The sequence below is a fragment of the Lolium perenne genome, chromosome 5 (assembly GCF_019359855.2).
Source record: "Lolium perenne isolate Kyuss_39 chromosome 5, Kyuss_2.0, whole genome shotgun sequence".
NCBI lineage: Eukaryota > Viridiplantae > Streptophyta > Magnoliopsida > Poales > Poaceae > Lolium > Lolium perenne.
In genome coordinates this window covers 252,591,057-252,608,563 of record NC_067248.2, presented here as the reverse complement: position 1 = coordinate 252,608,563, position 17,507 = coordinate 252,591,057, and the positions used below count along the sequence as shown (strand labels likewise).

The 17,507-nt window shown below is 45.9% G+C and overlaps 2 protein-coding genes across 2 annotated transcripts; both read left to right on the top strand.

Moving 5' to 3' along the window:
- The first annotated feature begins 1,751 nt into the window (after nt 1–1,751).
- On the top strand, nt 1,752–4,278 carry LOC127302715 (SKP1-like protein 1). The gene is made up of 2 exons (XM_051333255.2): nt 1,752–2,175; nt 3,848–4,278. The coding sequence occupies exons 1-2, from the start codon at nt 1,840–1,842 to the stop codon at nt 4,019–4,021; spliced, it is 510 nt and encodes a 169-aa protein (XP_051189215.1). The 5' UTR covers nt 1,752–1,839; the 3' UTR covers nt 4,022–4,278.
- A 4,909-nt stretch (nt 4,279–9,187) lies between these two features.
- On the top strand, nt 9,188–11,837 carry LOC127302716 (SKP1-like protein 20). Its single transcript, XM_051333256.2, has 2 exons — nt 9,188–9,636; nt 11,362–11,837. Exons 1-2 carry the CDS (start codon nt 9,304–9,306, stop codon nt 11,533–11,535), a joined length of 507 nt encoding a protein of 168 aa, XP_051189216.1. The 5' UTR covers nt 9,188–9,303; the 3' UTR covers nt 11,536–11,837.
- The last annotated feature ends 5,670 nt before the right edge of the window (nt 11,838–17,507 follow it).

The window sequence follows — 17,507 nt, the reverse complement described above, 5'->3', positions numbered from 1 at the left end:
TGAATTATTTATATTTATACACCAGCCATGACCCGACACGACAAGCGTGTGCTGTGTGCCGTGTGCCGTGTGCACATTCCAGTTTTCCAATTAAAAAAATAAATAATACTTGTGCAACAGAAACGAGTTCTTGGAGACATCATTTAAATATTTGAAATCTATAGTCACCTCCCGCACCCGCGTGGCGGTGCCACGCCGGGTGGCCCCAGCGGCTCCCCTCCCCCCTCTATCGGGTGTCTCCCTCCCGCCGTCGTCGCCTGTGGCGTCGTCGGGCAAAGCCCCGGAGATGTGGCGGCGGTCTTCCTCGACCGCGACATGCATGGGGGCACGGTTTCGCGCGCCGACGGCGGCGTTCCGCATCGGCCTGGTCGATGTGGTGCCATGGAGCGGCGGCGGCCAGAGATCCTCGATGATCTCCATTGTTGGCTGGCGGCGGTGATGTTTCGGGTTCGATCTGGGCCCTGATGGGCTCGGGAGGGCTACGTCCATGCCTTGCTACTGTGTCGACAACGATGACGGCTTCATGGATGTTTCTGGGCTTGTTCCGCGGCACAAGGATGCCATAGGTGGTTGCCCTGGGTATGGTGGTGGTGGCCTCCTCCTCCGCCGGAGGTGGTTGGCCGGTTGGGCTCGAAGGCGAGTTGGGAAAGCGCGAACGATGCCGGTGAAAATCGAGCCCCGACTTAGGTCACGGTGAGTGATGGCGACGTTAAACGAGCCGTTACCTTGCTAAAGGCATCGCTATTGCAGCTCGTGTTTGCCCACTCATGCCGCTCCAGGGAAAACCCTAGATCCGTGGATTGGATGATGGCGGCGCTACCACGCCGTTTCCCTCCATAGGGTATCATTCATGGAGTTGTGCATGGTCAGAGAGGCCAATGGATGTTTTCGATGGTGGCTGAGCAGGAGTGCATCTTTCGCATCGACGTCGACGAGTCTTGGCAGCGTGGAGCAGCAGGGTCTCGGCGATGGTCGCGTGTTGATGGGTTTGCGCAGGAAGGGGATGCTGTCTGGCGTCGTGGTGGCGTCATCGGCAAGTTCGGCGAAGTTTATACGGATCTTAACCTTGAAGATTGCTCGGAGGTTCGATGGCGGCGATAGCCTCTATGGTGTGCACAAGACGTAATCGCTAAAGAGTCTTTTTATCCGGATGTACACTCCTATTTCCTCTATATTGCGTTTCGGGTACGCGATTGTTCCCGGTCCTGTTTTCGGTTTGTAGGTGTTTGAGTGGTGGCTTCTGGTTATGTGATGTATGTTCTTTATCCAATTCTTTGTGATATGATTCAATAAAATGAAATAATAGGCGTATGCATGGATTCATGCCAAGGCTTGGCTGCCCCATTTCGAAAAAAAACCCGTTACTCGAAATCCATTTTTAGCAATTCAAACTCATCCAATATCCCTTGAAACCTCGGTGAGTGGTAGCACTACATTTTTGTTTGAGAACTATGCAGTATAATTAGAAGTAATACTATAAAAATAAAAAATAAAAAAACTCTATTTCAGAACTACGAGAGAGAATATTCTGTATTTCTTATTTCCTCTTTACTTTATTTTTTTTTCTATTTTTATTAATGGTGGTGTCTTCCTCAGGAAGGAACCCCAAAAGGCTGCGGCCCAAATAGCCCACTGCCTCCTCAAGGCCCAAATAACCCAACCCAGAATCCGAACCGACCCCGGTTCTAGACGCTTCTCCTCTACGATCCCGAAATAAAAGCGCCCCCCTTCTCTCCCCTCGCCACAACACAACACCGCCGCGGCGCTCCAAACCAATCTGCTAGGGTTTATCGCCTCCTCGCCTAGGGTTCCCACCACCAACCCCCGGCGGCCGGAGCGATGGCGGACGCGGCGGCGGCGGAGAAGAAGATGCTCACGCTGCAGAGCTCCGACAAGCAGCTGTTCCAGGTGGAGGAGGCGGTGGGCATGAGGTCGCAGACCATCAAGCACATGATCGAGGACGACTGCGCCAGCAACGTCATCCCGCTCCTCAACGTCACCGGCAGCATCCTCGCCAAGGTCATCGAGTACTGCACGAAGCACGTCGCGGCGGAGGGCCCCGTCGGCCCCGACGGCGACGCCGACCCCGCCTCCAAGGACGACGCCGCCGACCTCAAGAAGTTCGACGCCGCCTTCGTCGACGTCGAGCAGACCGTCCTCTTCGACCTCATCCTGGTGAGACTGCCCCTCCCTTCCCCGGCCCCCCTCCCTTCTGCTGCTAGTTCGAGTAGTCGTCGTCCCGGGTGCAGGGCTTGCGTTTTGATGTCGTAGATCCGATTGTGCCGTCTGGTTTTGAACGGCGATTTGTCGGATTCGTTGTTCGTTTGCGGACAACTACTACGGTTTTGAGTTTGGTTGTGCGGTTTTGTGGAGAGTTGTTCGACTAGGAGCTCGTAAGTACTGTAGTTTTATTGCAGGTGTTCCTGGCAAACGATTGGAGTTGCTCTTGTTATTATTAGAAAGGGGCCATTCTTCCTGTTTGTTCTGGGTTAGTCGTGTCATAATTACATGCTTGTATGATCTGGACTGCATAATTGCACTCTCCTACGATGGAAGAAATATTTGCTGATGAACTGATGATAATTCTATTGAGTGCCTTGACTTGTTGTTCGTGCTGTCTGTCCACTTTGTTGAATATAGCTGTCAGTTTTTTTTTACTGAAAGACAAGACAGGAGCATATTTATCTGTCAGTTCCTTGTCATGGTGAATTCCTAGTGTAAAGGCATTCCTATTCCTAGTGTAACTGCATTCCCAACTTCTGTAATGTAATATTTGCATCTTGGAACTCAATTGTTGTACAGAATCTGTCTGAGATTAAAATTGATGCTTGGTGGGTGCTTCTTTAATTATATCTAGTAGCAGGACATGGCAATGTGTTTGTGACTATGCTTCCTTAATGTGCCTCATTATGTTTCCTGATCTAATTTGGACAACTACCATCTATGCCATTTACTTGAAAATGACACAGTTTTAAGTTTAGACATGCCATCTATTGTTATTTGATTTGTCTGTTAATGCAAATCAGAATTGTCTGACTTGCATTGCATTGGTTAGATATGGTGTAGTTTGTGATTTGTGATGGCCTGCGGAGCTCATCTAATTGTTGTTTATCTATTATATTCATCTGTCTCCCACGAGTTAGTTAGATACCTGAGATTCCTTTGTTCCTTTGTGCTCTTTAATGTTTATAATATTTCTCTTCATATGTATGAAGTATCTGTCTCGCATAACATGGTATGATATGTGTTGTTCTTTTCTTTCTTTGTGCTTGTCTTTAATGTGATAATATTATCCTGTACATGCACATGCACAAGTCGTTTGGTCTTTGCTTTTGCACATAATATACTATGTCTTACTTCACTGCTCCTAGCATGTAGGTTTATTGTTGCATATATAGATCCTTCAGGTTATCCATCTTGCTGGTGTATGATTCTCTGCACTGTATTATTCTTCTTTGTGATGCAAAAACCTAAAGTCGGATGATGTGTTTACAAGTCTGTGAAATCTAATATAGTATTGCTAGTTGTTTGTTTGTGGTAACAACTGGTGCACTCAACCTTAAGATAGTACTTTGTTTATTGTTATTGGACTGTGTGCTATTGTGTTACTAATTGTTTAAGTATGAACTTCTGCTACCTCACCATGTGGATGATTTAACAACCTAGTCTATTGCTCCAGTTTTTTACCTGTCTACCAATTATCTGTTGCTCTTGCTTACCTGTCTACCAATTGTCTGATGCTCTTGCTTTTATCTGTCTACTACTATTGTCTGTTGATACTGTAGCATTATCTGTCTCAATCTGTTTTGTGATACCTGATCGTCTTCCTCGTAATTTATCTCTGCAGGCTGCGAACTACCTCGACATCAAGGATCTGCTGGACCTGACCTGCCAGACTGTTGCTGACATGATCAAGGGCAAGTCTCCAGAAGAGATCCGCCAGACCTTCAACATCAAGAACGACTTCACCAAAGAGGAGGAGGAGGAGATCCGGAGGGAGAACCAGTGGGCCTTCGAGTGAAGGTTGTTGCTGTGACAACTAATGTGAGTAACCAGCAAGGAGAGGAAACATGGCGTCGTTAGTGCCTAGGAACAGCTGTTAAACGTCTGGTTTGAAAAACTATGCTATGGTGAAGTTGTAAGTAGGTTCTGGTTCCGGTCGATGGGTAGGTCATACCATTCGCTGAGCTGACTCTGTTCCGTTGTGGTGGTGATATTTTGGTGCACTCTTGAACCTGATGATGAGGAAAATGATGGTTGCTGGTTATTCTGCACTAATGCTAGTTTGATCTTGTCTTTGTCATCTTCGGTTTGTTCTTCGGATGGGTCACCAGTTGATTCCTTGTTTCTTGTGTGTGCATCTTCTGCATTTTGTTGCTGCACTTTGTTCAGTTCGTTTTTTTTCCCCATCTGTTTGCACTAAAGGCACTCATGGTTTAGGGGTGTGTGCGATTTGGCTGGTTTGCCCCTAGAAATCGAGCTATCAGAAACTTCTGCCCCTGGAATTTTGAATGGTCATCTTTAGGTTAAGATATCGCACATACACTAACTCGCAGAACTGAGTGTCCATAGTTCAAATTAAAATTTGTTTGGCCAATCTTTGGTCACGGCAAAGAAAGTTTGTGATAGTCATTAGATTATTTCAAAGATTTCATGAAAGGAGATTTTCTCTTCTAAGCTACTTTCATCACAGACGAAGATGCTTCTAGAAATTTAGAGCATGTAATGGTAGTACTGCTGATAGATAATATTGTAGTATAAGCATAATTGTCGAAAAGTGTATTTGGCACATGAGCACCAGCGCTCCTGATTTTTAAAAATCATATTTTTTGAATTTCAAAAAATATAAAATTAAATATTCACATACATATGAACATTCTGAAGGAACGGTAGAAATTTTGAAGAAAAATATGTTATATTTTAAGCTATACAGAAAAGACAAATTTCTGACATATATATACCTCTATACGTAGTCACAAATTTGTTTTTTTCATGTAGCTCAAAATACAATGCAATTTATACCGAAACTTTGCAAGAATATTCAGAATATGTGTATGTATTTACGGAATAAATGTGATGATTTTTTGGAATGCAGAAATACATTTTTTTAAATATTTTAAAAACTGAGAGCACTGGTGCTCATGTGCACCAAATTTGCTTCCCAAAGCGGAGAAGTTGCCATCGCTCGGATTATAAATAGCCTTTCACATTTTTTATGAAGCAATGTCAGTGCTAGGAAAGCAGGTCTCAACCACAAACTTGCTTTTTCTGACACAGTTGTTTTTCACAAACACTCATCGAAACATATTAATATGAAATCTAGTTTATGAGCGATAAACATGAAGGTGATATTGATTTCAAAGTTATGCATTTTTTATTTTTTTAAAAAAGGTTTGCATGTGGCTTGCATAGTTGCATATCATGTCTCTGTGTTCGTGAGAGAAAATCAAGTTTATAATACAAACTTGATTATTCATCATTGAAATTGATTTAGAAATTTAGGGCATGTGATTGTAGTAGAATGCATGCCAATATACAACATTTTTACAAGCATGGTTTTTCTCTCTTATAAAACTAGATGGTACCTCGCGCATTGCTGCGGGCCATTTTACTAAAAAATATATTTGAATCTAAAAGAAAACAGTTGTATAAGCAACTTTCACTCCCACTTCATCCCAGAACGGACAGAACGAGCGCACCCTGTGTGCTCCGTCCGATCCCCCCCCCCCCCCGCGCGCGCGCTGTGATTCGCGCCAGACGTATCAGGTGTTTTCTGAACCGCACGTGGTGTGGCAACAAACAGGCCCACGGTCGTTGCCTATTCAATGGTATCCCGTAGGAGCGATCCTCAGCAAGAGGGGAAGAAGTAGAGATCATTGGGTGGAGAGTCCTTAGGACGGTGGTACGCGATTCAACGGCTGCAGATTCTATTGAGCTCTAACCTAAATCTCACCGAGAATTAGCAAAACCGAAAACTATTTCACAAAACTTAGCCTCTTTCTCTACCATCCTCGGCATAGCGCCGTGCACAATAACGCTACATGCTTGTCAGCATGGCACACCGGGCCCAAGGCTCCATTGAATAGCGCCGTACTCCATAGACAAGGGAGCTACCCCATGTCGCGTAGCAGTGTAGCACTGTAGCCACTACGGAAGAGCTCCAGTCTGCCGACGGCCGCCAGCCGTCGGCACAACAAGAAAGGCCGTCGGCACAGGCTGTGCCGACGGTGACCGTCGGCGTAGCGTCGTCGGCATAGTTCTGGTCGAGGACTGCCCGATCATCGTCGGTACAGACTGGTCGTCGGCACAGATTGTTGTGCCGACGGTTATACCGTCGGCATAGTATTTCAAAATTTTCAATTTTTTTTTTGTAAAAAGATTAAAAATATATTTTTTATTTTTTTTTCAATTTTCTTCTTATTCTTTTTTACTTGTTAATCTTTCACAATCACACTTACACTTAGTACATCTAATCTTAGGTCAAATTGCACTTGTAGTCAAACTTCTCAGTTGGTCACCCATCCTCACACTACTCCTGCCCCAGCACGCTTAACTTCTTGGTTCTCTTCGGATGAGCTTCCATGAAAGAAATGACGCCCTTGTTGTTAATACTACCATATCAATCATATTAACCATTTGACTGTGCTGCCACATCTCTATATTTTTGAATTCTAAACAATTACTTAAGTAAACAACAATGAATATATATAAATAATAATAATATAGAATTTGAAAAACAAGTAAATGATTTAATTTTTGTCTTTTTATTTAATATGGAATAATTAATATCATTAAATACGAATTTGGCAAATAATATGTCTAAATTGATTAGAAAAATAAGAGGAATACAAATATGACATCCATATCATATTTTGAACCTACAATTTAATTTACCCAAAAATCATGAGCAATAGATCAAGTACCTCTAGTTTAAATCTGGTTGACTTTATCGAAAATGAGGTGGGAAACGACCTCGGCATGGCATAGTTTGCCGAAATGAGGTCATATTTGGCACGTGTGTGGGTCCTAGGATGGGAAGCAAGACCCCGGACGCGGATTTCTAATCCGACCCACGGGCGACCATATTTTCATTTTTAGCGTTCCCAAACGGTTTTTATTTGTGAAGCAGCTACATGGGGCGCATTTTAGTATGACGTGAAACCTTCGTGCGATGATAGTAGACCACCTACGCACCACCTATCACATGGCATGTACACGCGTTAGCTATTTGAGAACCCATGCGGCTTCCGGCGGTGTCCCGCCGATTCCGCTGGAAACTGGCCGGATTTGAACTAGGGCTCAACTATCCGTCACTCCAGAAATTCCGGAAAAAATGTTTTTAGTTCTACGATGCATCATTATATGTGCTAATTTTTGTCCGTTTAGTTTGTTCGCGAATGGGTGCACCCGCACGCCCGGTACGACGATACCGCATGTCTCGCGGTCCCTGTTTTGGCCAAATGGCAATTTGAACGAAGTCAAAAAAATCCCACGGAGCCGCGTGGCGTCATTTTATATGTCATGGTAACTATTCCGTTTGTCAAAACTGGGATACGGCAATTATTTTGAAAAACCCTTCACGAAAAGGGCTATCACGTCCGGAGTTCTATGGATTTCAGGGGAAATGTGGTGGGAAACGGCCTTGGCATGGCATAGTTTCCCGAAACGAGGTCATATTTGACACGTGTGTGGGCCCTAGGATGGGGGGCTGTTTTGGTCAGATGGCAATTTGAACGAAGTCAAAAAATCTCACGGAACCGCGTGGCATCATTTTATATGTCATAGTAACTATTCCGTTTGTCAAAACTGGGATGTGGCAATTATTTTGGAAAACCCTTCACGAAAAGAGCTATCACGTCCGGAGTTCTATGGATTTCAGGGGAAATGAGGTGGGAAACGGCCTCGACATGGATTTCTGGTTGACATTATAGCTCATTTATAAGAAAATTTATTTAGGTATTTGAAATATTCCATTTTTGATATTTTTCTATGATAGATCTTGTTTTTCTGCAAAATTTGATATATTATACTTATTTTTCTCAGTTAGAATGATTTAGTTATGCTTTTTTGAAGACTGTTGAGAAATAGGAAAAAGCTACGTCACAGTTCTGTAGTGGAAAAAAAAGGAAAAAAAATGTTGCGCCGACGGCCAGACTGGTCTTGTGCCGACGGCCGAGCTATCAGGCGACCGGTGACCGTCGGCACCTCATCTGACGGGCAATTTAACGCCGACGGTCATCCTTGTCTCCGTGCTCCGGAGGCTACTATGCCGACGGCCCCGACATTTGGCCGTCGGCACATCGCCTGGCCGTCGGCGTACGGCAATTCTCCCGTAGTGTAGACAAGGGAGCCACCCTCTCGATTTTTACTATGCATGAGCCAACCCAGCCCGCATGTATCCTTCGTCATTTCACGGAGAAAAAATGACAAGTTCTAGAGGGCAGTGCCAAGCGTGGGGGCTTTGCCCACTAAATTTAGAAGAAAGGTTTAGGTTTTGAAGTAGTTTTCGCATGATGCTCAAATAGATGGTGGAGAAAACGTGTGGTTACATATCAGAAAATCGAGTATCGGAAACGGTGGCGTATGATGCTCAAATACTTTTTTTTTTGAGAAAAGTATTAACGGGTGTCTTCCTCACGAAGGAACCCAAAAGGCCGCGGCCCAAATAGCTCACTGCCTCCTCAAGGCCAAAAATTTGGGCCGAGAACCCGAACCGACCCCGCTTCTAGACGCTTCTCCTCTGGATAGAGATCACCTTTTTCATGTCACCGTGTGACATGCGGCCTAAATTCAAATTTAAACATTGCGAAAAAATTTGAAAAAAAACATGCATGTTCACAACACATATTAAGATGACCCCTAAAAATTTCAGATCAAAATTCGAAACACACATCGAGAAACGAAAAAGAGAAATCTGTCATGAATAGTTCCCGAATTCAAATCTGAGTTTCTCTTAGACTATTCACATCTGAGTTTCTCTTTTTTGTTTCTCGATGTATGTTTCGAATTTTGATCTGAAATTTTTAGGGATCATCTTAATATGTGTGTTGTGAACATGCATGATTTTTTTCAATTTTTTTCGCAATGTTTAAATTTAGATTTAGGCCCCATGTCACACGGTGACGTGCAAATGGTGCATGTCACCTGATCTCTATCTTCTCCTCTACGATCCCGGAAATAAAAGCGCCCCCCTTCCTCTCTCATCGCAACAACACCGCCGCGGCGCTCCAATCTGCTAGGGTTTATCGCCTCCTCGCCTAGCCCAGGGTTTCCGCCTCCCCGCACCACCACCAACCCCCGGCGATGGCGGAAGCGGCGGCGGCGAAGAAGATGCTGACGCTGGAGAGCTCCGACAAGCAGCAGTTCCAGGTGGAGGAGGCGGTGGGCATGAGGTCGCAGACCATCAAGCACATGATCGAGGACGACTGCGCCAGCAACGTCATCCCGCTCCTCAACGTCAGCGGCAGCATCCTCGCCAGGGTCATCGAGTACTGCACCAAGCACGCCGCGGCGGAGGGCCCCGCCGGCCCCGACGGCGACCTCGACCCGCCCTCCAAGGACGCCGCCGACGGGCTCAAGAAGTTCGACGCGGAATTCGTCAACGTCGACCAGACCATCCTCTTCGACCTCATCCTGGTGAGGCTCTCCTCCCTTCCCTTCCCCGCCCCCTCCCTTCTACTGCTAGTTCGAGTAGTCGTCCCGGGTGCAGGGCTTGCGTTTTGATGCTGTAGATCCGATTGTGCCGTCTGGTTTCGAACGGCGATTTGTCAGATTCGTTGTTCGTTTGCGGAGAACTACGGTTTTGAATTTGGATGTGCGGTTTTGTGGAGAGTTGTTCGACTAGGAGCTCGTAAGTACTGTAGATTTATTGCAGGTGTTCCTGGCAAACGATTGGAGTTACTCTTGTTATTATTTGAAAGGGGTCATTCTTCCTGTTTGTTCTGGGTTAGTCGTGTCATAATTACATGCTTATATGATCTGGACTGAATAATTGCACTCTCCTACGATGGAAGAAATATTTGCTGATGAACTGATGGTAATTCTATTGAGTGCCTTGACTTATTGTTCGTGCTGTCTGTCCACTTTATTGAATATAGCTGTCAGTTTTTTTTTACTTAAAGACAGGAGCATATTTATTTTGGCAGTTCCTTGTCATGGTGAATTCCTGGTGTATAGGCATTCCTGTTCCTAGTGTAACTGCATTCCCAACTTCTGTAATTTAATTTTTGCATCTTGGAAGTATCTGTCAATTCTTGTATAGTATCTGTCTGCGATTGAACTTGTTGCTTGGTGGGTGGTTCTGGAATTCTTTTTAGTAGCAGGACATGGCATTGTGTCTGTTACTATGCTTCCTTAATATCTCATTATGTTTCCTGATCTAAATTGGGGTAACTACCATCTATGTCATTTGCTTGAAAATGACACAGTGCTAAGTTTAGACGTGCCATGTATTGTTATTTGATTTGTCTGTTTGAACTGTCTGACTTGCATTGCATTGGTTAGATATGGTTTAGTTGGTGTTTTGTGATGGCCTGTGTAGCTCATCTGATTGCGTTTGTCTATTATATTCAAGCTGTCTCCCACGAGGTAGTCCGATGCCTGAGATTCCTTTGATAATATCATTATTCATATGTATGAAGTATCTGTCTCCCATTTTCACATTGTCTTTAATGTGATAATATTATCCTGCAACACTTTGCCTTTACATGCAGATGTACAGTTTGTTTGGTCTTTGCTTTTGCACATAATATGCTATGTCTTACTTCACTGCTCCTAGCATGTAGGTTTATTGTTGCATATATAGATGCTTCAGGTTATCCATCTTGCTGGTGTTTGGTCTTTGCTTTTGCATATAATATACTAATGTTTTGCTTCACTGCTCCTACCATGTAGGTTTATTGTTGCATATATAGATGCTTCAGGTTGTCCATCTTGCTGGTGTATGATTCCCTGCACTGGATTATCCTTCTTTGTGATGCAAAAAAATAAAGTCGGATTATCTGTTTAGAAGTCTGTGAAATCTAATATAGTATTGCTAGTTGTTTGTTTGTGGTACCAACAGGTGCACTCAACCTTCAGATAGTACTTTGTTTATTGTTATTGGACTATGTGCTGTACTGTTACTAATTGTTTAAGTATGAACTTCTGCTACCTCACCATGTGGATGATGCAACAGCCTAGTCTATTGCTCCATTTTTTTTACCTGTCTACCAATCGTCTGTTGCTCTTGCTTTTATCTGTATACCAATTGTCTGTTCTCTTGCTTTTATCTGTATACCAATTGTCTGCTGATACTGTAGCATTATCTGTCTAACTCTGTTTCGTGGTACCTGATCGTCTTCCTCGTACTTTGTTTTGCAGGCTGCGAACTACCTCGACATCAAGGAGCTGCTGGACCTGACCTGCCAGACTGTCGCGGACATGATCAAGGGCAAGTCTCCAGAAGAGATCCGCAAGACCTTCAACATCAAGAACGACTTCACCAAGGAGGAGGAGGAGGAGATCCGGAGGGAGAACCAGTGGGCCTTCGAGTGAAGGTCGCCGCCGTGACAACTGATGCGAGTAACCAGCAAGGAGAGGAAACATGGCGTCGTTAGTGCCTGGGAGCAGATGTTAAACGTCTGGTTTGAAAAACTATGCTATGCTATGGTGAAGTTGTAAGTAGGTTCTGGTTCCGGTCGATGGGTAGGTCATCCATTCGCTTAGCTGACTCTGTTCCGTTTTGGTGGTGATATTTTGGTGCACTCTTGAACCTGATGATGAGGAAAATGATGGTTGCTGGTTATTCTGCACTAATGCTAGTTTGATCTTGTCTTTGTGATCTTCGGTTTGTTCTTCGGATGGGTCACCAGTTGATTCCTTGTTTCTTGTGTGTGCATCTTCTGCATTTTGTTGCTGCACTTGTTCAGTTCGTTTTTGTTCCCCATCTGTTTGCAGTTAAGGCACTCATGGTTTAGGTGTGTGCGATTTGGCTGGTTTGCCCCTGGAAATCAAGCTATCAGAAACTTTTGCCCCTGGAATTTTGTATGGTCATGTTTAGGATAAGATATCGCACACTAACGTGCAGAACTGAGTGTCCATATTCAAATTAAAATGTGTTCGGCCAATCTTTGGTCACGGCAAAGAAAGTTTGTGATAGTCATTAGTAGATTATTTCAAAGATTTCATGAAAGGAGATTTTCTCTTCTAAGCTACATTCATCACAGACGAAGGTGCTTCTAGAAATTTAGAGCATGTAATGGTAGTACTGCTTATAGATAATATTGTAGTATAAGCATAATTGTCTCTTACAAAGCGGAGAAGTTGCCATAGCTCGGATTATAAATAGCCTTTCACATTTTTTATGAAGCAATGTCAAGCAGGTCTCAACCACAAACTTGCTTTTCCTGACACAGTTGTTTTTCACAAACACTCATCGAAACATATTAATATGAAATCTAGTTTATGAGACACGAAGGTGATATTGATTTGAAAGTTATGCATTTTAATTTTTTTAAAAAGGTTTGCATGTGGCTTGCATATCATGTCTATGTGTTCGTGAGAGAAAATCAAGTTTATAATACAAACTTGATTATTCATCATAGAAATTGATTTAGAAATTTAGAGCATGTGATTGTAGTAGAATGCATGCCAATATACAACATTGTTACAACATTCTTATAAAACTAGATGGTACCCCGCGCGTTGCTGCGGGCCATTTTACTAAAAATATATTCGAATCTCAAAGAAAACAGCTCTATAAGGGCATCTCCAGCGGCGTGACGCATTTCGGACGGGTCGTGTCCGTTTGCGTCGGCCCAAATGATCGAAATCGTCCGGGCGTCCGTTTGCGTCGGGGGTGGCTCCAGCGGCACGACGCATAATTTTTTTTTCCTCCCATTGTACCGGCCGGGTTTTCCTCCCATAGCTGCCGCGCGAAATCGACGCGGACGTGCTGGACCGCGAGCCGCTAGACTTGTGGTCGTTCTTGGTCTTGCGGAATGCCAGCATTTCTTCCCATGGTGTCGGTGGGGTGGATAGTGTGGGATGTGCCAATGGTTTGGTCGGAGAAATAGCCGCCGGCAGCGTCCCTTTAAGAGACTCAGATGCCATCTCGCCTTCAATGGCATGCCACTGCAACGCCGCCTAGCTGCGCACGCTCGCGGAAGCCGAGGCGCGCCATTAACGCGGCCCTGCAAAGGCTGCAGCGTGCCGGCCGCAAGTAATGCCGCGGAAGACGAAGCAGTTGTGTCCCTGCCACGCGGGCCCGTGCGAGGACCGACCGGACACTTTGTGCGTCCGCTCAGCGTCCGCAAAGACGCAAACCTGGCGCATATTTGGGCCAGGTTTGCGTCTCCGCGGACGGCCCGGTCACTATGCGTCGCCCCGCTGGAGGTAGTGCCAGACGCATTTCCGGTCACGGCAGACACAAAGGTCGCTCAGCGTCTGTTTGCGTCGCGCCGCTGGAGATGCCTGATGGCGTGTAACTCACACGTTCGTTGGGAACCCCAAGAGGAAGGTATGATGTCGTATAGCAGCAGGTTTTCCCTCAGTAAGAAACCAAGGTTTATCGAACCAGTAGGAGCCAAGAAGCACGTTGAAGGTTGATGGCGGCGGGATGTAGTGCGGCGCAACACCAGAGATTCCGGCGCCAACGTGGAACCTGCACAACACAACCAAAGTACTTTGCCCCAACGAAACAGTGAGGTTGTCAATCTCACCGGCTTGCTGTAACAAAGGGTTAACCGTATTGTGTGGAAGATGATTGTTTGCAGAAAACAGTAGAACAAGTATTGCAGTAGATTGTATTTCAGTAAAGAGAATTGGACCGGGGTCCACAGTTCACTAGAGGTATCTCTCCCATAAGACGAACAGCATGTTGGGTGAACAAATTACAGTTGGGCAATTGACAAATAAAGAGAGCATGACCATGCACATACATATCATGATGATTATAGTGAGATTTAATTGGGCATTACGATAAATTACATAGACCGCCATCCAACTGCATCTATGCCTAAAAAGTCCACCTTCAGGTTATCATCCGAACCCCTTCCAGTATTAAGTTGCAAAGCAACAGACAATTGCATTAAGTATGGTGCGTAATGTAATCAACAACTACATCCTTAGACATAGCATCAATGTTTTATCCCTAGTGGCAACAGCACAACACAACCTTAGAACTTTCTGTCACTGTCCCAGGTGTCAATGCAGGCATGAACCCACTATCGAGCATAAGTACTCCCTCTAGGAGTTACAAGCATCTACTTGGCCAGAGCATCTACTAGTAACGGAAAGCATGCAAGATCATAAACAACACGTAGATATAACTTTGATAATCAACATAACAAGTATTCTCTATTCATCGGATCCCAACAAACGCAACATATAGAATTACAGATAGATGATCTTGATCATGTTAGGCAGCTCACAAGATCCAACAATGATAGCACAATGGGGAGAAGACAACCATCTAGCTACTGCTATGGACCCATAGTCCAGGGGTAGACTACTCACTCATCACTCCGGAGGCGACCATGGCGGTGTAGAGTCCTCCGGGAGATGATTCCCCTCTCCGGCAGGGTGCCGGAGGCGATCTCCTGGATCCCCCGAGATGGGATCGGCGGCGGCGGCGTCTCAGTATGTTTTCTCGTATCGTGGCTCTCGGTACTGGGGGTTTCGTCACGGAGGCTTTAAGTAGGCGGAAGGGTAGGTCAAGAGGCGGCGCGAGGTGCCCAGACCATAGGGCCGCGCGGCCAGGGCAGGGGCCGCGCCGCCCTATGCTCTGGCTGCCTCGTGGCCCCTCTTCGTTTCGTCTTCGGACTTCTGGAAGCTTCGTGGAAAAATAGGCCCCTGGGCTTTGATTTCGTCCAATTCCGAGAATATTTCGTTACTAGGATTTCTGAAACCAAAAACAGCAGAAAACAGCAACTGGCACTTCGGCATCTTGTTAATAGGTTAGTTCCAGAAAATGCACGAATATGACATAAAGTGTGCATAAAACATGTAGATAACATCAATAATGTGGCATGGAACATAAGAAATTATCGATACGTCGGAGACGTATCAATGCCCTAAGCAACTTTCACTACAACTTCATCCCAGAACGGACAAAACGAGCGCATCCTGTGTGCTACATCCGATCGTCCCCCCGCGTGCTGTGATCCGCGCCAGAAGTATCAGGTGTTTTCCGAACCGCACGTGGCGTGGCAACAAACATGCACACTGTCGTTATCTATTCGACGGTACTCCACAGGAGGGATCCTCACCAAGGGGGGAGATTGAGCGGAGAGATCTCGGGACGGTGGTACGCGATTTACCCAGCTTCGGGACACGCTGCACGATGGCAGGGTCTACTGTTGCTGAATTATCTGGGCGCTTTCACGTTGTACTTGCCTCTAGGGCTCCCGGGATCCGATTTATACAGACGCATGGATCTAGGGTTTCTACGGAGAGTCCTAGCCGGAATACAAGATGTCTAACTACGGAATATTACATTGCTGTGTTCGTCAAGGATCCACCTACATCTAACTTGTCGCCATGGATCCGGACACCTTCATGGGCCTTCATGGATCCGACTCCTACGTAGGTCGGTTGGGATCCAGCTCCTGTTCCTAGGCTGGACTTCCTCCATCTTCTATCAACAACAACTGGGCCGCCCGGTGGGCCATAAGCCACCACCACCATCTGTCTAAGATCCGGCACACGCATCTCCGCGTGGGGCCTATAAATAACCCGACCGCGCGGTCACTTCCATTCTTTCACCTGCCCTACCACTTCGTCTTCCTCCTCGCGCCAGCGCCGCCCATTATATCTCTCGCCGGCGAGCTCTCTTCCCGAAAAGCTTCAAGCGTCGCCGCTGCAAAGTCTGCCTCGACCCAAGCTGCTCGCGTTTGATCGGGATTCGAGCTCCGCCGCCGATTCGTGGTCACGCCGGTCGCCAACACCCAAAGCCCAGGATCTCCAACTTCGCCGGCACAACGCGGAACCGCCACGCCATTGCTGGTAAGTTCGCCGGAATTGGGAGATAAAGTGCGCAGTAGGATCCAGTCACTTAAACTTTACTGGTATACTTGCAGCCGGAAATATGTCAGATAGCTCCCCAAAATACATTGATAGTTCTCCGAGTAGCCCTGAACCCAATCCATCGGAGCCCGTTTTCATCGAGCCCTTAGCATTTCTACCACCAAACGTTTCCGATACTCTCTGATACGTCCAAAACGTATCTACTTTCCCGAACACTTTTGCTATTGTTTTGCCTCTAATTTGTGTATTTTGGATGCAACTAACACGGACTAACGCTGTTTTCAGCAGAACTGTTCTGGTGTCTCGTTTTTGTGCAGAAATCCAACTTTCAGGAAAATCCTCGGAATTTATGCGAAAGGTCCTATTTTACCAGAAGAATGACGGAGCCAGAAGGGCAAGTCGGGAGGAGGCCCGAGGGCCCCACACCCTAGGGTGGCGCGGCCCAGGAGGGGGGCGCGCGGCCCTAGTGTGTCGCCCCCTCGGTCGGCCTCCGACGCCCTCCTTCGGACTACTTATTGCCTTCGACCTAAAAACGCACGGGGAGAAGTGGAAGTCGCCAGAAACCCTCCAGAACGCCGCCACATCGCGAAACTCCGTCTCAGGAGCCAAAAGTCTCTGTTCTGGCACTCCGCCGGGACGGGGAATTGGAGGAGATCATCGCCATCATCACCACCGACGCCTCTCAATCAACCAGCAATGTTTCCCCCATCCATGTGTGAGTAATTCCCCCGCTGTAGGCCGAAGGGGATGGTAGGGATTGGATGAGATTGGTCATGTAATAGCATAAGATTGTTAGGGCATAGTTCCTAGTGTCCGTAATTGGTACTTTGATGATATTGTTGCAACTTGTTATGCTTAATGCTTGTCACTAGGGCCCGAGTGCCATGATCTCAGATCTGAACATGTTATTGTTTCATCATGATATTCATTGTTTATGATCTTACCTGCAAGTTGTATACACATGTCGCTGTCCGGAACCAATGGCCCCGAAGTGACAGAAATCGGGACAACCGGAGGGGACGGTAGTGATGTGAGGATCACATGTGTTCACGGAGTGTTAATGCTTTGCTCCGGTACTCTATTAAAAGGAGTACCTTAATATCCAGTAGATTCCCTTGAGGCCCGGCTGCCACCGGCTGGTAGGACAAAAGATGTTGTGCAAGTTTCTCATTGCGAGCACGTACGACTATAATTGGAACACATGCCTATTGATTGCTTTGTACTTCGACACCGTTTTATTATTATCTGCACCCCGCTATGATTGTTACATGAGTTTCTCTCATCCATGCAACGCCCGTTATCCGTCCCCGTGCCTACAGTATTTTAATCCTGCTGTTTACTGTAATCACTACTGCTGTCTTTGTTACTCTGCTGCTGTTATTCTACTATCTCTATCGTTATAAAAGCATTACTCGATAAACTCTTGCGAGCAAGTCTGTTTCCAGGTGCAGCTGAATTGACAACTCCGCTGTTAAGGCTTTCAAGTATCCTTTGTCTCCCCT